The sequence below is a fragment of the Haliaeetus albicilla genome, chromosome 18, assembly GCF_947461875.1.
Source record: "Haliaeetus albicilla chromosome 18, bHalAlb1.1, whole genome shotgun sequence".
NCBI classification, from domain to species: domain Eukaryota; kingdom Metazoa; phylum Chordata; class Aves; order Accipitriformes; family Accipitridae; genus Haliaeetus; species Haliaeetus albicilla.
In genome coordinates this window covers 139,456-155,228 of record NC_091500.1, presented here as the reverse complement: position 1 = coordinate 155,228, position 15,773 = coordinate 139,456, and the positions used below count along the sequence as shown (strand labels likewise).

General features: G+C 44.5%; 1 protein-coding gene across 2 annotated transcripts in view; it reads right to left on the bottom strand.

The window, feature by feature from the left end:
* IFT172 (intraflagellar transport 172) overlaps positions 1-15,773 on the bottom strand; it is a 39,078-nt gene that overhangs the window by 22,449 nt on the left and 856 nt on the right. For both annotated transcript variants that reach the window (XR_011328552.1, XM_069805300.1), the window contains exons 4-17: positions 15,446-15,485; positions 12,600-12,665; positions 12,136-12,215; positions 10,570-10,657; positions 9,492-9,706; positions 9,272-9,395; positions 8,111-8,206; positions 7,337-7,498; positions 5,551-5,604; positions 4,931-5,034; positions 4,176-4,258; positions 3,544-3,656; positions 625-792; positions 117-253 (exon numbers count right to left, since the gene is read on the bottom strand). Coding sequence is in view for 1 of the 2 variants with exons in the window: in XM_069805300.1 (XP_069661401.1) it covers positions 117-253; positions 625-792; positions 3,544-3,656; positions 4,176-4,258; positions 4,931-5,034; positions 5,551-5,604; positions 7,337-7,498; positions 8,111-8,206; positions 9,272-9,395; positions 9,492-9,706; positions 10,570-10,657; positions 12,136-12,215; positions 12,600-12,665; positions 15,446-15,485 (1,530 nt within the window). In the remaining variant the exon portion in view is untranslated. The remainder of the gene's footprint in view (positions 1-116; positions 254-624; positions 793-3,543; positions 3,657-4,175; positions 4,259-4,930; positions 5,035-5,550; positions 5,605-7,336; positions 7,499-8,110; positions 8,207-9,271; positions 9,396-9,491; positions 9,707-10,569; positions 10,658-12,135; positions 12,216-12,599; positions 12,666-15,445; positions 15,486-15,773) is intronic.

The window sequence follows — 15,773 nt, the reverse complement described above, 5'->3', positions numbered from 1 at the left end:
CTTCAACTCTGTATGGAAAGCTGTGTGCTGCTGTAGTTCATGAATTACTGACTCTCAGATGTCTGTTATGTGAAGTGGGCTACCTGCCATCACCATCTGGTGTATCTAGCACTTACCTGTGATAATCGCCATCGTCAATGGCAGTTCCAAACTCTATGAGACCTTCGTCCAGGGTGTAGGACATGGTGTTCACCCCTTCAGATACTATCACTTCAGTCTTTCCATCGTTCCGTTCCAAGTCTACAATATCCCCCTGGAAAGAGTACCAGCTATCAACACTCCCACGTTCTCCTGAAGTATGTGGGGTAGCAGGGCTGCGAGGACAGCACTGCGACAGCTCTGCTGATTAAAGTTCTGCTGAAAGAGCTCACACTGAGCAGACACCATCCTTATCTCACCAGAGGGAAGGAAAAAGGCACTGAGCAACTCCTTGCTATATTAACTATCTCCATCTTCTGCCAGAAACGCCTGCCACAAAGTTGACAGATGAGCTCATAGTTTGTCCGGAAGAAACTAGCAGTTCCCTTCTGTCTCCCTTCTGCAACACCACCCTGACAATTCCCACACACATGAGCAAGAAGTAACAGAAACTGCTGGAGGTAATCAAAGTCTCCAGAGTTTTACCTTCAGAGGAAACATGGTGACTCGCTCTGGAGCATCAATGTTATACCAAATGCAGAGGCTGTTTCTGTTCTGAGCCACCACCACATCACTGCCTGGGACCCACTGCACGTAGGAGCAATAGTTCAAAATGGTAGTCTTGGTGCTGCTTTCAATGTCATAGAGCTGCAACTAGAGGGGGGAAGAGGAGAAAAAGGCTCAGCTGGTCTCGTGGCTGGGCTGCTAGTTCACATGAACATGGCAGGAACATCAGACCAAACATCTTGTAAACAGGTATTGCCAACAAGCAATCAGACTTTTTCTAAGATATGTAGCCCGAACTCCCACACTGTTATTTACGCACATTACTATCCAAACCTTAAGACCTTTTTTAACCCTTGCAGCATTTTAAGCAGCATGCTCAGATCCTGCCTTCCTTATTGCTAGGCATGTGCGTATATAAACCAGAATATGTCTTGTGCTGTTTCAGTTCCCTCTCAGTTGCAGAGCTGGAGCAGGAGAATGGTCTCTTCAGTCCTTCATGCAAACAAACTGGGGGACCAAGAAGGGCCTTCCCCTGCAATTCTGGGCTGAACTGTCCATCCCAGGTAGAGTCATATTGGAAGAACTGTTGCCAATAAGGTGAGACGCTATTTGTTTGCAGAATATGCTGCCCTGAAACAAACCTGACAATTTGGAAGCTGTAACCTGACACACGGCATAACAAAGATGTATGATGGCTTGTAACTTAAAAGTCCTAGGCTGTCTCTGCTCGTTGTCATAATTGCTCTCACCTAGCAAAGATGAGAAAGAGAACAAGAAGAGAGAATTGTGCTAGTCTTACAACATACCAGTCAAAAGAGAACAAGAAAGTCCCCATTTCAGTCTGTACCAAACTGGCTGGAGAACTAGGTACAAACATAGCTTAGGAGAATCATGGTACTGTCTGATTTAGGCTGGTGGCAGTATTTAATGAAGGAGCTGTCTATGTAGCCTCTTGAGAGGCCTGAAAAGGAGCCAGAAGAGGCAACAGCAATCTTGATGATGCCACTGTCTCTTGCTGAGACAGTAAATTAGAGGAACCAAATATAAACTGAACGAGACTGCAGAACTAAATGTAAAAAGATACACTGCTGGGAAAGTTCTCTCTTCTCCCATGATAGGACATATACAGTTTTGTGAAAATGTACATATCACTTCCAAATAGAAGCCTGTTTCATCTGGTGCAGGCTGCAATCACTGTTAGTACTTTTCTGAAGAGTATCAGTGCAGCAGAGCCCAAACAGAAGCCCTCACTTCTGGCAGTGATTCAGTCTCCTTTGTAGTGAAGGTCATTCTTGATTGATATGTGAAAGTAGTGTCCTAAAGAGCTGGGGACATGGAACAATCCTCCTTCTGAGAGTTAAGAGGGTCTTGATTAGAGAGGCACCCTAACGCAGATGCAGGAATTACATTTTTTGCAAATCCACATTGGGCTGCTCCTTCTATTTCTCTGGAATCACAAAGTACTTGTAGGAGTCCTTGTTCTGTGATGGCCCAGAACCAAAACTACAGTCTTTGTGCGAGAAAGACTACCTCCAGCACCTTCTTGTGAGAGAAGTCTGTGTTAAAGAGTTTGTGAGGTGGCAGATGCATGCACTGCAATCTTTGGCTACAAAGTTGAGTGCTCTAGTGGCTAGCTGTTAAGCTTGGCAGCAATGAATCAGCCTATGTGTGAGTGACAAGCAGACAGGTAGTTAGTTGGAGATCTGTTATTCCCAGGCAAGAAGATATCTTTACACCTCCTACAATCTATGATGCAATCTTAGGGGTCAAGCTGCCAAAAATGATGAAGGAGGGGCAGCTCAGTGAAGAAGCCTGGGGTTCCTGTCTGAAATGTAAGGGGTGAATTCAGAGTTTCTTCTGAGATGAGGCTCAGAAAGTTCTCAGGGGTTTCAAAACATACGCACATATGAACATAATACTTCACCCATGCTTGGACTAAGGAGAGAGGTACAGCCAACATGGAAATATTCTACTGCAGACTGACAGCCCCCAATGGGATCTGAACTCGAGCAATTAAAACCATCCTGTGATGAGCTGCAGTGCTATAGCTGGGGTGTGCCACAGCATCTGGGTCACCTGCATAGAAATTCTGGATGTGAATTACACCATTGTCAAGAAGGTCATGTTCTCTTCTCAGGACACTCTTGTGACAAGAGGAGCAAATGAAGTCAAGCAGTCAAGGAGTCTTACATTCCTAACAGTGAAAAAGGCTTGATAGTGAACTGAGTGGAACTGTAATACTGATAAACACATCTTCTTGCCTGCTGCAGTAAGCTTCTTCAGCTGTATGTGTACAATTAAACTAAACATGGCTAGGACATGAGGTGAGTAGCTGCACATCATAGTCTGTAGTGTGAGACCATTACTGTGATTTTGGGCATAGTTTTGTCCTGGGTTTACTAGTACTCTCCCAGACAACATTCAGTCATGGTCTGGGAATCAGCACAAGCCAAGGGCCATATCGAACAAGCTATTTGTTTGTGACTATGGTGTTTTAAAGAATTAGAGTTCGTCTTACAGATATAAGCCAAGCTGTTGGAGAGAACACCTTTTTTTAATTTACATGTTTAAGTGCAACATTAGGGTCCTAATCCTGAGATTAACCCACTTGTCTCCACCTCACAACAGAAGAGTCTATGATTTTCATTTTCAGGTGTGACGAGATGGAGCAAAATGTGTAGTAACTAGCTTCAGAATTAGCTATGACTTAAGACCAAACGTGCAATGTTGAAAGCTCATGCAATCTGAACATCATCTATCTTTCTCAAGGAAGTGGTCAAAAAATTACCAGTACTTCAGATGTGTTTCTCACCTCCCTCCCTCCATTCAGGCATATCTGTCTTTACTTCTCCCCAGGCATGCCACCTTGCCACACTCCCCACAATGTGCCTGCCTCACCCTCATCTTCTTGTCCCTGAAGAGTAGTTTGTGGCCTGTTTCACTCAGCTCCAGCCAATCAATCTTGCTGTCATGGCTGATAGTGCCAGTGTTGTAGCCACCAACAAGGTCCACTTGGGAAGGAAAGAAAGGAGAAACAGTGTAAGTACCTAATGTGTCCCAAAGTGCTGAACATTCAATGCTGTCCTGTGGGGATCAGGTGCCTGGGACCCAATTAGGGCAGGACCCCCTGGCAAACACACTGTAACATGAAAAGCAGACTGCAGTGACATTTTATCTTGATGCCTTATCAACAGCAGGAACTCCCTCCACACTTCTGTGAGCATGCACAGATTACAAGCAGTGCAGGCAGCAATATCATCATGCTGAACTGCACAGAATCTCAGGTCCAGGTCACAGTCACAGCCACCCCACACCTGTGTCCACTCCAGGCAGCCAACCTGCCAAAAGCAGGACAGCCTGGCCTCTAGTGGTCTGCTGCCAGGCAGAGAGAATGCGAAGGGGGCCTTCAGGAATCTGCTGCCTGGTAGAGTGAATGCAAAGAGGACCTTCAGGGATATGCTGCCTGGCACAGAAAATGCAAAGGAATCAGAAAGACTGGCAAAATACAGGGGAGGGAGGTTTACACTCACCTGTTGCTATAGTCTTGATGTCTATCAGATAAGCCAGTCTTTTGTTCTCCACGGCTCTCTGCCGTCTCTCATTGACACGGACACTATTATTTGAAGGGAATGATGACTGTTACATTTACTACTCTCTAAATTCACAGGACTGAATCACATAGTCCCTTCCAGTCTTACCTGCAGTTTCCCCAGGCACATGGAGCCTCTTGAAGGTCTCTGACCTGTGACTCTTGCACAGTACCTACAGCGGCCTCAAGTGAGAACAAACCTTTCTGATTCATGGCTTCACTCCAGAAGCTGCCCCTCTGGAACCAGGGTCCCCAATAGCAAATTAGTTAGGCTGCTTCCACCTCCGAGCAGCCCATGATCCTCCCTTCTCTCGAATCAGAAAATGGAGTATGGTATTTCAGATGGACAGAGGAGGTTCTGCTGGCATCTAGAGTCCCTGATAATGCTGTACTAGGACCAGCTGGATGCAGACATCCCTGAGTACATGCACAGGAGGTCCCTCTTCAGCAATAGCCAAGGCAGCCTTCAATAAGCATGTATCAGAGGAAAATGGGCTCTTGTGCTTCTAAAACTTTACAACCATTAGATGTAACTGAGCAATTAAACCCCACCATTGCTCACTGTCAGAAGCAGATTACTCAGGTCCCAGTGTCTGGGGGCCGCATTCCACAGAGTGGGACACTTCCAAGTGTATATATTTGACGTCACTCTCACAAAATGCCTGTGCTGGCCACACAAGCAGGTGTAACACTTACCTGACAAGATGAGGGTTCATGAACTCTGTGCGGACAGAACCCAGGATGTCATTGCTTCCATATTCCACCAGTGTCAGCTCTCCAGCATTAAAGATCATGCAGACCTGAAGGTGAGAGGGGAATATGCTCTTACAGAAAAGCCAGGTAAACACACCAGTGAGGTGTGCAGAAAAGAACTCTGCTGCACACCAGTCTAAATTCAAACCCTCTGGGATGAGTAAGGAATTGTCCTTGGCTTCCTATTGTGACTGCCAGCTTTTCCTCAGGGTTGGGGATTTTAGTTCTGGGCCTATCAGTCCTGCAGGAGCCAAGCTGTCACTGTGACAGCTGTATTCTGTATCTCCAACATCCTCTCTAGCTGTTGCTCTTTTATTGCTCCTCTCTCCTACAGGGTTATGACTTGTATAACTTGACAGTCCACATGCTAAGTTTGTTCTGTACCTGGCATGTGGAAAAGGCAAGTATGGGGAGGAAGCAGATCACAATCTGCATGGGGAAGGTAAGTCCAGGAAACTGCTGAGAAACAGGGTTTTCCAGAAGTGCAGTTCACACTTTTTCTGCTGGTGCACACACAGCTTTACTCATCATTCATGGGTAGCATCCTGTCCCATCCAACTTACATTCTCATTGTCAAAGAAGAACTTCTCATTCCCTCCAGATCCTTGCCAGGCTACCTACAAAGCAATGGCATCAAGTGAGCAAATGCCAGCCTGACAGCTCCCGCGGGGAACCAGGTTGCAGGCATTGTGGTCCACTGTCCAGCTCTCAACCCCCACAACAGATAGCAAAAAAGTACACTGTAGAAGGGATCATGTTCCAGCACTTCAGCTGTCAACACTGTTGTTCAGTCATTCCCAGCTTGCAAGCTCCTCACTTTCCTCTCCTTTTTTTAACCTCTGCTTCAGACTCCTGTTCTCTTTGTGTAATATCTTATTGCCTTCTGGATGAGGGGCCTTTATGTACTCCCTCTAGCCTACTCTTTCACAGGCACTTCTCCACATTCCTTAGACTAACTTTATTATAAAAAGCACCCCCAACAGTCCCTTTGCCTCCATAAGTCTTCTCCACAGAATCAGTGATCAGTGCTACCATTTGTGGGGGCAGAATCTCCACACCACATGTAGCGGAAACCCTTCTTTTTTGGGGTCATGTTAGCAATGACTGGTCAGCACAGTGCCAGTGGGGGACCAAATGATTTGGAATTTGAGAAGAGCACTGGATAATACAATGGTTACTGTGATGACAACAGGTAAGTGGTCAGAGGCAGAAAACTGAAAGCCAAAGATGCAGCTGTCCTCTTCCCTCCTTGAGGAAGAGTTCCAAGTCACTGCTTCAATAAACTCCAGTGAGACAGCATGATGGCAAAGGGACTACTCACAACCCTATTCTTTATAAGAAGTGAGTATAGCTGTGCAACTGAAAGAAAAACTTCTCTGTGCAGTATGATGTAAAGAAACCTGGGAGATTTAGTCTGGCCAGATTTTCAGTTGGATTACCAAGTATCAGTATACTCCAACTCAAATCTGTAGTCAGGAGCTCCTGCTCCCGGCTAGGTTGATAAGCACACCATTAGCCTGATTAAAAGTATAAGATACCTGTGTGAACAAAGTAAATACATCCTGAAGCCTATTTAATACTTTTATCAGACACTAACCTACTGCCCACGTTCTCCAGGCTGGGCACATAGGCTCAGCACCCAGTGCACTGTGAGGTTCATGGTATGGACAGTTTTGCATGAACTGTTTGGTACCAGAAATGATACTGGCATAAGCTGTGGTACTGCAGTCATGAACGGTGGGTTTTTTTTTGGTTTTGTTTTTGTTTGTTTTTATTTAAAAACACACTAAGATTCATACATTCACATCTGGAATGTACATATGTACAGCATCCAGTTTTGGGCCCCCCAGTACAAGAAAGACATTGACAAACTGGAGCAAGTTTAGCAGAGTGCCATCAAGATGGTTGGGGCTGAAGCACTTGCACTGTGAAGAGAGGCTGAAGGAATTGGGCTTCTTCAGCCTGGAGAAGGGAAGGCTTAAGAGACCTCTAATAAGGTGATGCCAGGCTTTTTTTTTTGGCAGATGCACAGTGAAAGAGTGAGAAATGGTTATAAATTAAAACAGCAATTCCAAAGATATTTAGGAGAAAAGCTTTCCCCCGCGAGGAGAGTAAAGCATTGAAACGGGGGACCAGAGGGACTGTGGGATCTGAGCAATGACATCTGAATTTAATATTAACCTTCCTTTGGGTAGGAAGTTAGATAAGAGACCTCCCAAGGCCCCTTCCAACCTGAATTATTCTATGATTCTTTGAAAATAGATGTATTGTTCCCACGCAGAAAACATATCCTTTGAGTTACAAAGTTAAGCATTTGACACTCAAAAAATGCCATGGATTTTCCAGTACCTCACTGAGCTTGTTGGAGCTGATGTCACCCAGCAATAATGTGTCTGAGGTATGGGCCACCAGATATCTGTCTTTCCCCAAGATCTTCACCTCATCAATCTCATAACCATAGTGAGATTTCAACACAACTCGAGTTCCTGTTGAGAGGTTCTTCACAATGACCTAGAGAAAGTGGGAAAATGCCGTATAAGGCCATGCACAGAGGAAGAACTCAGACTTCTTTGCCATGGAAGATTATGCAACAGATGATACTTGGGTATTTAGATGTCCTCTCACATCATTTCACTCTGCTTTTTAAAGAAAACTCACCATTCCTTTTGTATGGGATGACAACTGTAGTAGCAGTGTGGGATTCTCACTTCTGCCATTTAGAAGTTTCTAGTTTAACTGGAGGACTACTTAGGCCCCTGAGGATAAGCCACCCTCTGAGAGTCCTGCTCTCTCTCCACTGACTAGAGGGGGGCGCCTAGACTCCTAGCTCACCCTTACTACCTGATTTTGAACGAGGTAAAGTTGGCTGAAGTTAAACCACTTAAGGAGCCTGCATTTGGCACAGAGGTACCCCCCACAAATTCACAAGCTAGGAAGTAAACTCCATTCTCTTTGCTCCTAGCCAATTTCCAGCCAGCCTTGACCCTGTCACTGGAATATCCCCTATGCCTTTCCCAACAAGTTGCTATAAACAAACCATAGGTGCAGAACTCCAAACATGTCTACTTTTAGCAACCATCCCCTTTTCATCAAGAGACATTACCTCATTGGATATTCTCTTACCTGGCTTGGTCCCACATATGTAATTTCAAATTTATTTTTGTAAATGCTTCTGCGAAGGCAGCAGTCAAATTGTTCAACTCCTCCACACAGAGTGCCCTGGGGAAACAAACACATTGCACACAGTCAGTGAATTCTGTTAAGGAGAGATATTCCAGACCCTACTTACATGAGGAGGATCAGAAGTGAGACAGAAATCCACAGGTCCTGGCTGCTCTGGAGAACAAGGCTGAAGCCCCCAGATGCATGAGGAACAGCCCTATTTTGACTTTCTTGAGAGAACAGAAAGATTGATAAATTCTCAGAGAAACAGAGCTTACCAAATACTAGCACATACATGGGGAGGAAGAGAAGGGGTTAAAAATCACCTTTATCCTCATCTTCCCCCTTATCCTTCTCAGTTTCCCACTCCTCCCTTCCAGAAGAATCCTTCCACCTTTATCTCTTTCAACATCCCCATTCCTTTCACCTATCTCCTATCTCTCAGCCCCTTCTCCTTCTCTGCAAGTGTTTGTTCACATGCTCAATTAATTCTCTGCCGGCAAGTATTTTGAGGATTCTTGATTGTTGAACATAAAAAGATGCAAAAACTATTAAAGAAAAGTTGTAAATAGCAACCTTCCTAAATAATTTAAGTGCTTTAAAGAGTTATTCAACATAATAGAGACAGATTTGCAGAAAGATTAATTTAAAGAGCTTTAAAGAATTATTTAACTTAATAGAAAAAGGCAGATCAAGGCCCAACAGCTGAAAGTAGAAGACAGACAACTCTGAACTGAAAACATAGGATGTAAACATAGAGTATAAGTAACGGATCAGTTTTTATACTGCTTCTCACAGGTGCTCAGGGGAAAGAATGCTCATGAGACTGCTCTAGAGAAGCTATGCTGACCTTATTATGCTTCTGTGAAAAAAGGAGGACTGCTGCTGCTTGTCCATGATATTTTACAGCTTCATACTCTGCACACCGCACATCTGACTACAGCAGTGTCTCTTGCACAAGGTCTTAGCCTAGGCATCTTGCATCACACACCCAGGTGATGGTGTGACCACTCTCATAAGCTCTCCCTGTATCACATCACTTTGTTCTTAGGAGCACACATAAGACTGTCTGTCCCTGGTGTGTGACTCATGGGCTCAGCGTTGCTGACTGGTGATACAAACCGCACAGATGCGTGAACCGTCCCTCTTCCATGCTAAAGCTGTGATGGTGTAGAGGTGAGGTATTTCTTTGGGTTTGCCTTCCTCCCAGGCACTGCGGCGTGGGCTCCAGTTCAAAACCCTTAACCTGTGAGAACAGATGAGAAAGCAAAGACATGAACAAATGTGTATGGCTGAAAAAAAAAGCACTATAAAGGGGAGACTTTACCATCAGGCACCATACCTATCATAGCTGCCAATGACGACAGACTGACCACCAGGACTGGCAGCTGCTGTGGTAAATTCCTTCTCTGATGAGTCCCGGCTATAGTCAAAGGTTTGAATCACATTGCCCTCCTTCCCATAAGCTACAATCTTCTTATCGCAGCCTGCAGCCACAATGCTGTTGGAAGCCCAGGCAAGGGCATAAGGAGGACAGGGATGCATCACCAACTTACCCTACAACAGACGAGAAAGAACATCCTGAAAACATGAACAGCTCTAGCCCCCAACTGGCCTCTGTATTCAGCTATCACAATGAGACCAGTATGAGGCCCTTCTGTAAAGTCCAATTCATGGGGGTTGCTTTGTCTGCCTGCCCCAGTTTGTAGGAAGGTAGAAAGAAACCAGAGCCGAGAGATGTATCAACTATTCCACTCATTCAACTGGGAGAGAAGATTGCTGATGCCACTAAGAAGACCAGTACTGTTAACTAGACTGGGATGCACTCTTAACACAGCAGAGTATATATGGGCCTTCAGCATATCATGGTAGAGAGCAGACATGCTCAAATTGCCTCAGTCAGAGAGAAAAGATCTGAGTGAGAATAGCATTCCCTTCACCACAGCCTGAAGCACAGAGACTACTCCTTTTGGGGAGGAGCAGGAGGCTCAGGAGACATGCTGGGTGCCTAGAGTACCCTGTCCACAGACAGAGTGTGAACTTGGGATTCAGGGTTAACTGGGATAACTCTACATTGCTTAGTGAGAAGATGACAATAGCTGTTCCCTGGAACCCTACCCATTCAAGCATCATTCTCCTGGACACTCTAACATCAGATCTTTCCGGACACCTGAAAAGCCTTACGTCTCATACACAAAAAAGTAACCTCCCCTCTTACCACCCCACTCTGTTATTTCAAAGCATTTAGTCACTGCTCTGTCTTCATCAATGCTCCATAATGCCTATGCTAGCAAACACAGACTGCAGCTTCTCTCCAGACTTCCACTCCCTCCACAGCGTAATCCCTTTCCAGAGCTCTTGAGCTGGGGAGTAGGCTGTGCAAACAGGGATTTTGCTGATTGAAGAAGGATCTTTGATACCTGTGATTCACCTGAGCCCTCATCATCAAAGAAGAAGCGTACTATGGTTCCATCTGCATGGCCAGACAGGATTCCCTTCCCCGACACACTGCAAAGAAACACAGACAGGATGATGCAATATTGCCGTAAAACTTGCACCTTTATTTTCGTATCCTTGCCCGGAGGAGCCAGTCCCAGGGTCATTCTTGATGTTCCTCATCAAAGGAACCTTCACCAAAGACAAGCTGGGTGATGAACACATGAATATCTAGTACCTGTATTGGTGTCTGTAAAAACAAAGCACGCAAAAGTATGGAGACTGGAGAGTGGCCAGTTAAGTATCTTCATCATGTAAAATCACAATAACCAACTTCCTGTATTACTAAAATACAGAGAGGCTAAGTAACCTTAAGTGGAATAATGACTATGCACACAATTTCTTATAGCAAGGTATATCAAGCAACCCTTGCATTGGAACTGTTCCAGAAGTGAGGCTGGATATTGTGACACCAGGAATCCCTAAAAGCAACAGAATTTAGGGAAAAAAATCTCTAGACAAACACTCCAGGCCTAAGTCCATTATTTGCAGCATTAATGTCTTGTGTATTTCTTGACACAAGCAGGGAGAAGAGAGCAAGGAAGAAGAAATAGGCCTAACGTAACGTACCTAGAAAGAACACACTTAAACAATGATTCAAGTACAGAATACAAATTCTATGAACACTGTAACAATCCAGGAATCATACATCTGTCTTCTGTTGATTGCAATCCCAGATTTGTCATTGATACCATAGCAATAACAGCATAAGTTGTGTTTAGAAATAAAATAAGAGGGGGAGAGAGTTGGGGGGGAGTTTTGGGGGAGAGGGAGAGGAGGGCAAATAGGGAAGAGAGGTGGGGGAAGGGGGGGCATGAAGAGACAGGAAGAGAGAGAGGTAATAGAAACCTTCTGGAACAGAGGCAAAGGCAGGCAGACTTTGGAGGGATTTCTCAGTGGCAGAAAGTCAGAGTCTTAGACTAGGTTTAGGTTTTTTAAATTTGTTTAGCACTCAAAAACCAGAATGACACCATTTAGTGAAAATCCCGCTGCTAGGACCATGACATATCTTAAATTTTTTAGGTAAAGGATGCTAAAGTAGTTAAAATGAAAATAATTTAAAATTGCACATTATGGTTATATTTCTAATTATAGCCTTGTCACAGTTTTATCTGGCAGAATATTTTTACTTTTTTTTAGCCCTTAAACTTGACTAATGTTAGTAATTAGCTAGGTGAAGCTGACAAATTTAATCTTTATAAAGTCATGGATTCAAATAAATCAATGTATGTAAGTAATCTCATGAGGACTTGCATCCTGAAATGTGTTGGGGGGGGCAACAAAACTGCATGGGCCAGTGTGGCACAGGCAAGTATCAGATTTTAGGAAGGAATTCCTTTTGGAAAGCACAGTATGTTATTGTCTCAACAAGGAACTGACAGCAGAAAGACCCTCTGGCAACCTCCCATACAGCCGCCAGTTATGCCAGGGCCAATAGGGAGTAGGAGACTGAGCCAAAGCAGTGTAGCCTAAAGCAGTGCCATACTCACTTGGAAGTTAGGGAGACCACATAGGAATCTGTCCCATAAATGGTTGAAGACTTGTTGTTCTTTGTATTTGCTAAACGAACCTGAGAAAGAGAATCTGATCAATGTTGCTTCTGTCTGCAGGATGTGAATTTCCCCCAGTGTAACATCCCCAGAGGTTTCCCAGTCCATGACCAGTGCCAGAAATCACAGGAAGCTCATTGCTTTCTGGTAGGTTGGAGAAGTGGAAAAGTTGGAGTCACACTTGCACATATCTAGAAAGGCTCAGAAAAAGGACCAAATGATCCAGTAGAACCTCCAAGGACTGACTGGGAACCAGAAAGTTCAAGTCAGTGGTGTAATCCCTTTGTTGCTATTTCATGCCCAGGGCCACATAGTAATGGCTCCTACCCTGTAGCCCAGGTGCTTGCAGGCCCTGGTAGCCCCTGCATGGAAAAGAAAATCAGGCAAATAACAAGTTTCTCTACCTTTCCTTCAGCAAGACCAAAGACAATGATATTCTCCGCTGGCCACGATAAGCAGGTCACAGCACTCTGCCAAGGAGGAGGTAAAAAGAGAGGTAAGAGCTCCACCCTACTTAGCTTCTTGCCCCATCGCTACATAAGACAGCTCGTGAACAGTAAAACAACTCAGACCAAGAAAGAGAAGAGATGGGGGCATTTGGACAGACCTTAAAGTAGGATTGAGGCCCTACGCGCTGAAGCTTAAACTAGATAATAGTGAGCTGGGGTAAAGTAACAGGCTTAGAAGGGCTAAAGCAGGGCATCAGAGTTATACCAGATGTGTTCAGTATGGATGCTCTTCTGAGAGGATTACTTATGGATCAGATGTGTAGTTTTCCAGTACAAAATCATGGCTATTTTAAAAGATTTTTTGCAGCAACAAGTATAAAACATAAAAATAATTTGACTCTGCCAGCTTCTGTAACAGATATGAGAATATTTGTACACTGGATCTTCATTTGACGAATCAGAAATAGTCTATGTTTTCATTTACAAGCAAGACAGTTATCAGATGCTACCAAGTAGGTCAGGTAGAAACAGGTTCATTGAATCCAAACCAAAGGTATTCTCAAAGTCTGACGTAGGGGTCAGGATGAATAAAGCTGACCACCAAACCCAACTGTAAGAGAGGGCCAAGAGAGTTAATGAAACTGCTTCACATTTAAACTGAAGGATTTCAGTCAATAAGAAGGCTGGTGTTTGGCACTGTGCCACCAGCACTAGCCTCACTGGCTCATCTGTTCCATTTTAGGCTTCTGGGCCTGCTTTAGACATATATACACCCTCATTTATCCATCTCATCTTCTATCCCCAATCTTACCATTCACATCAGCAACCATGGCTACAAACAGATACCAAAATGTCCCTGGATACCTAAGCTGCTCATAATTTATATGTCCAACCAATGACCAAGACCCATTTTTTATTATACCTGTTTCCCAGGCATCCATTTATTTCCCTCATTATCTGCCAGACCCTTATTTTCAGTCTAACACAACCACAGGCAGCCCAGTGGTAGCTTAGAAACAAGCCTCATGAAGTGGTAATGTGCTCAGCTACTAGTGCAAAGAAGTCAAACTCGCACATACTCATCCTGACCCTCTAGCAGGATGCCTTGCTTGCCAGCAGAGCTGAATAGTGTCACTGTATTCACAAGATGTATAAGAGTGCCCAACAGGTTTTGCAAATGGCAGGAGAGGGAAAGGCTCAATAAATGATCTCTGATATTGACTGAACACACCAAAAATTCGTAAATAACAATATTTAGTTACAGGAGAAAACCAGACACAGTGGTAAAAACCCACACATATAGCATTAGAAAAAATAAAGGATTTATTATGATAGAAATGGTAGAAAAGACATGGGGAAAATGAGAGAATGAGAGAAAAGAGAAATGAACCACTACATTAAAAATACAAAAAACTTTACGCATGCTGTGCACAGCATCTAAGCTTGTGAAAGGCAAGCAGCCTCCCTCCAGGCTGTTAGCTAGGTGCTGCAGCAAAGGAGAGCCAGAGGGGCAGGAAGCTAGTCCTGCCAGCAGAATGCCAGCAAGTGATAAACAATGAAAAGACTCTCCAGTGAGGCTACAGGTACCCACACCCAGGCTAACCACAACATACAGGAAAGGGACAAGTGGACACCAAGCCCCTCTTGCTCTCTTTTCTTCATGACACTCTATTCCAGTGTCATGACCACTCAGTACAGCAGCTCAACCAAACACTGACCAACAGCTTTCTTCACATCGCCAGAGCAACAGAATTACATGGGGCTCCCTCTTGCAGTCAGCAGCAAGTATTCAGAGAGGCTAGAAGGCTCTCCTAAGCCACCCTAAGAGCAGCCACAGTGGTGGGCCATGACCCAACCCTGAGATGAAGGCTTTCAATCCAGAGGCAGAGGCTGCCCTTCACCTGAGAGGCAGCTTGAGAAAGCCTGGCACAGAAACTCCAGCAACTCCATCAGGAGCAGCTCTGCTTATATATTCCGGGGATTTGGCCCAGCAGGATGATTTCTCCTAACGGGTACTGGCTACTTCAGGGGCCTATCTAGCAGAGAACTTCTCTAGCGACACAGAGAAAGTGGGGGTCATAGTGTGATGGCAACTGGCTGGAAAGCCTAGGGCAGCCGCTGGACATTTGCTCCTGAAGGTAAAAGAAGTAGTCAGCGCACTGCATTTTCTCATACAGATGGCTTTCTATGCAAGGAATTTATAACACCTTTGCCTTTTCTAGATATTTACATCAACCTCAGGAAAATCCTTGCCAGAGACCTACTGAGTAGACTGCTCTAACACATGCAGCCAGAGCTAGAGCAGCAGAACATGAAGAAGGCCAAGGAGATAACCTGACTGAAATTACAAACCTGAGGCCTTTGAACATGTGGCAACCATGCAGTTTGACTGAATTCTGCACACTTTACATTTTGGCTAACAGAGAATCTTGGGGCTTAGAGTTGCCAACCTGTGAAAAATAGTTGGGCTCAGAGTCTCTCCTATTTTTCCCTTTCAACTCCCTTAAAACATTCTGTCCACTGATGCCTAAAGTAGTCCCCACAGTTTTGTAATTGATTGCATTGATAATTCAACAATTAATTACTGTGTTGTACCGAGGCATTATGAAGCCTCTGAAGCTTGGCAGGTAATACATGCCTCAAAATTTAAAGATTATCTTAGGATCTACCTACATCTTTTGGACATCAAGTACCACTGACAGTTTGGCCAATTACACCTGTAAGTATGAGCAGAGTCCTCCAATTGTCTTTATCCTACATATGCTGGAGAAAATGGAGTTAAACAGGAGTCTGGGTCTCACCGTTTGGATGAACTTGTTGCATATCACCTTCTTGTCACCCCTGCAGAAAAAGGTAGACAAAAATGACTACCAGTGAAGCTAGTAATACTGCCCATTCTGGGTACCCTACTGTTTGTATTCAGCCTGTTTTAGTATTGCCATACACAGGCCATTTAAGTTTTGTACACTGGTTGTCCATCACAAGCCAACTTTGGGCAGAAAATTAAAAGAACCCCAACCTTTAAGCTTCCAAAATTCTGGTGACCTGAGCACCTTTAGCACACCAGGTGCCAGTAAAAGAGGCTGAAGTGAGGCAGGTGTGTGCCACAGCTCCACATCTATGAAATGG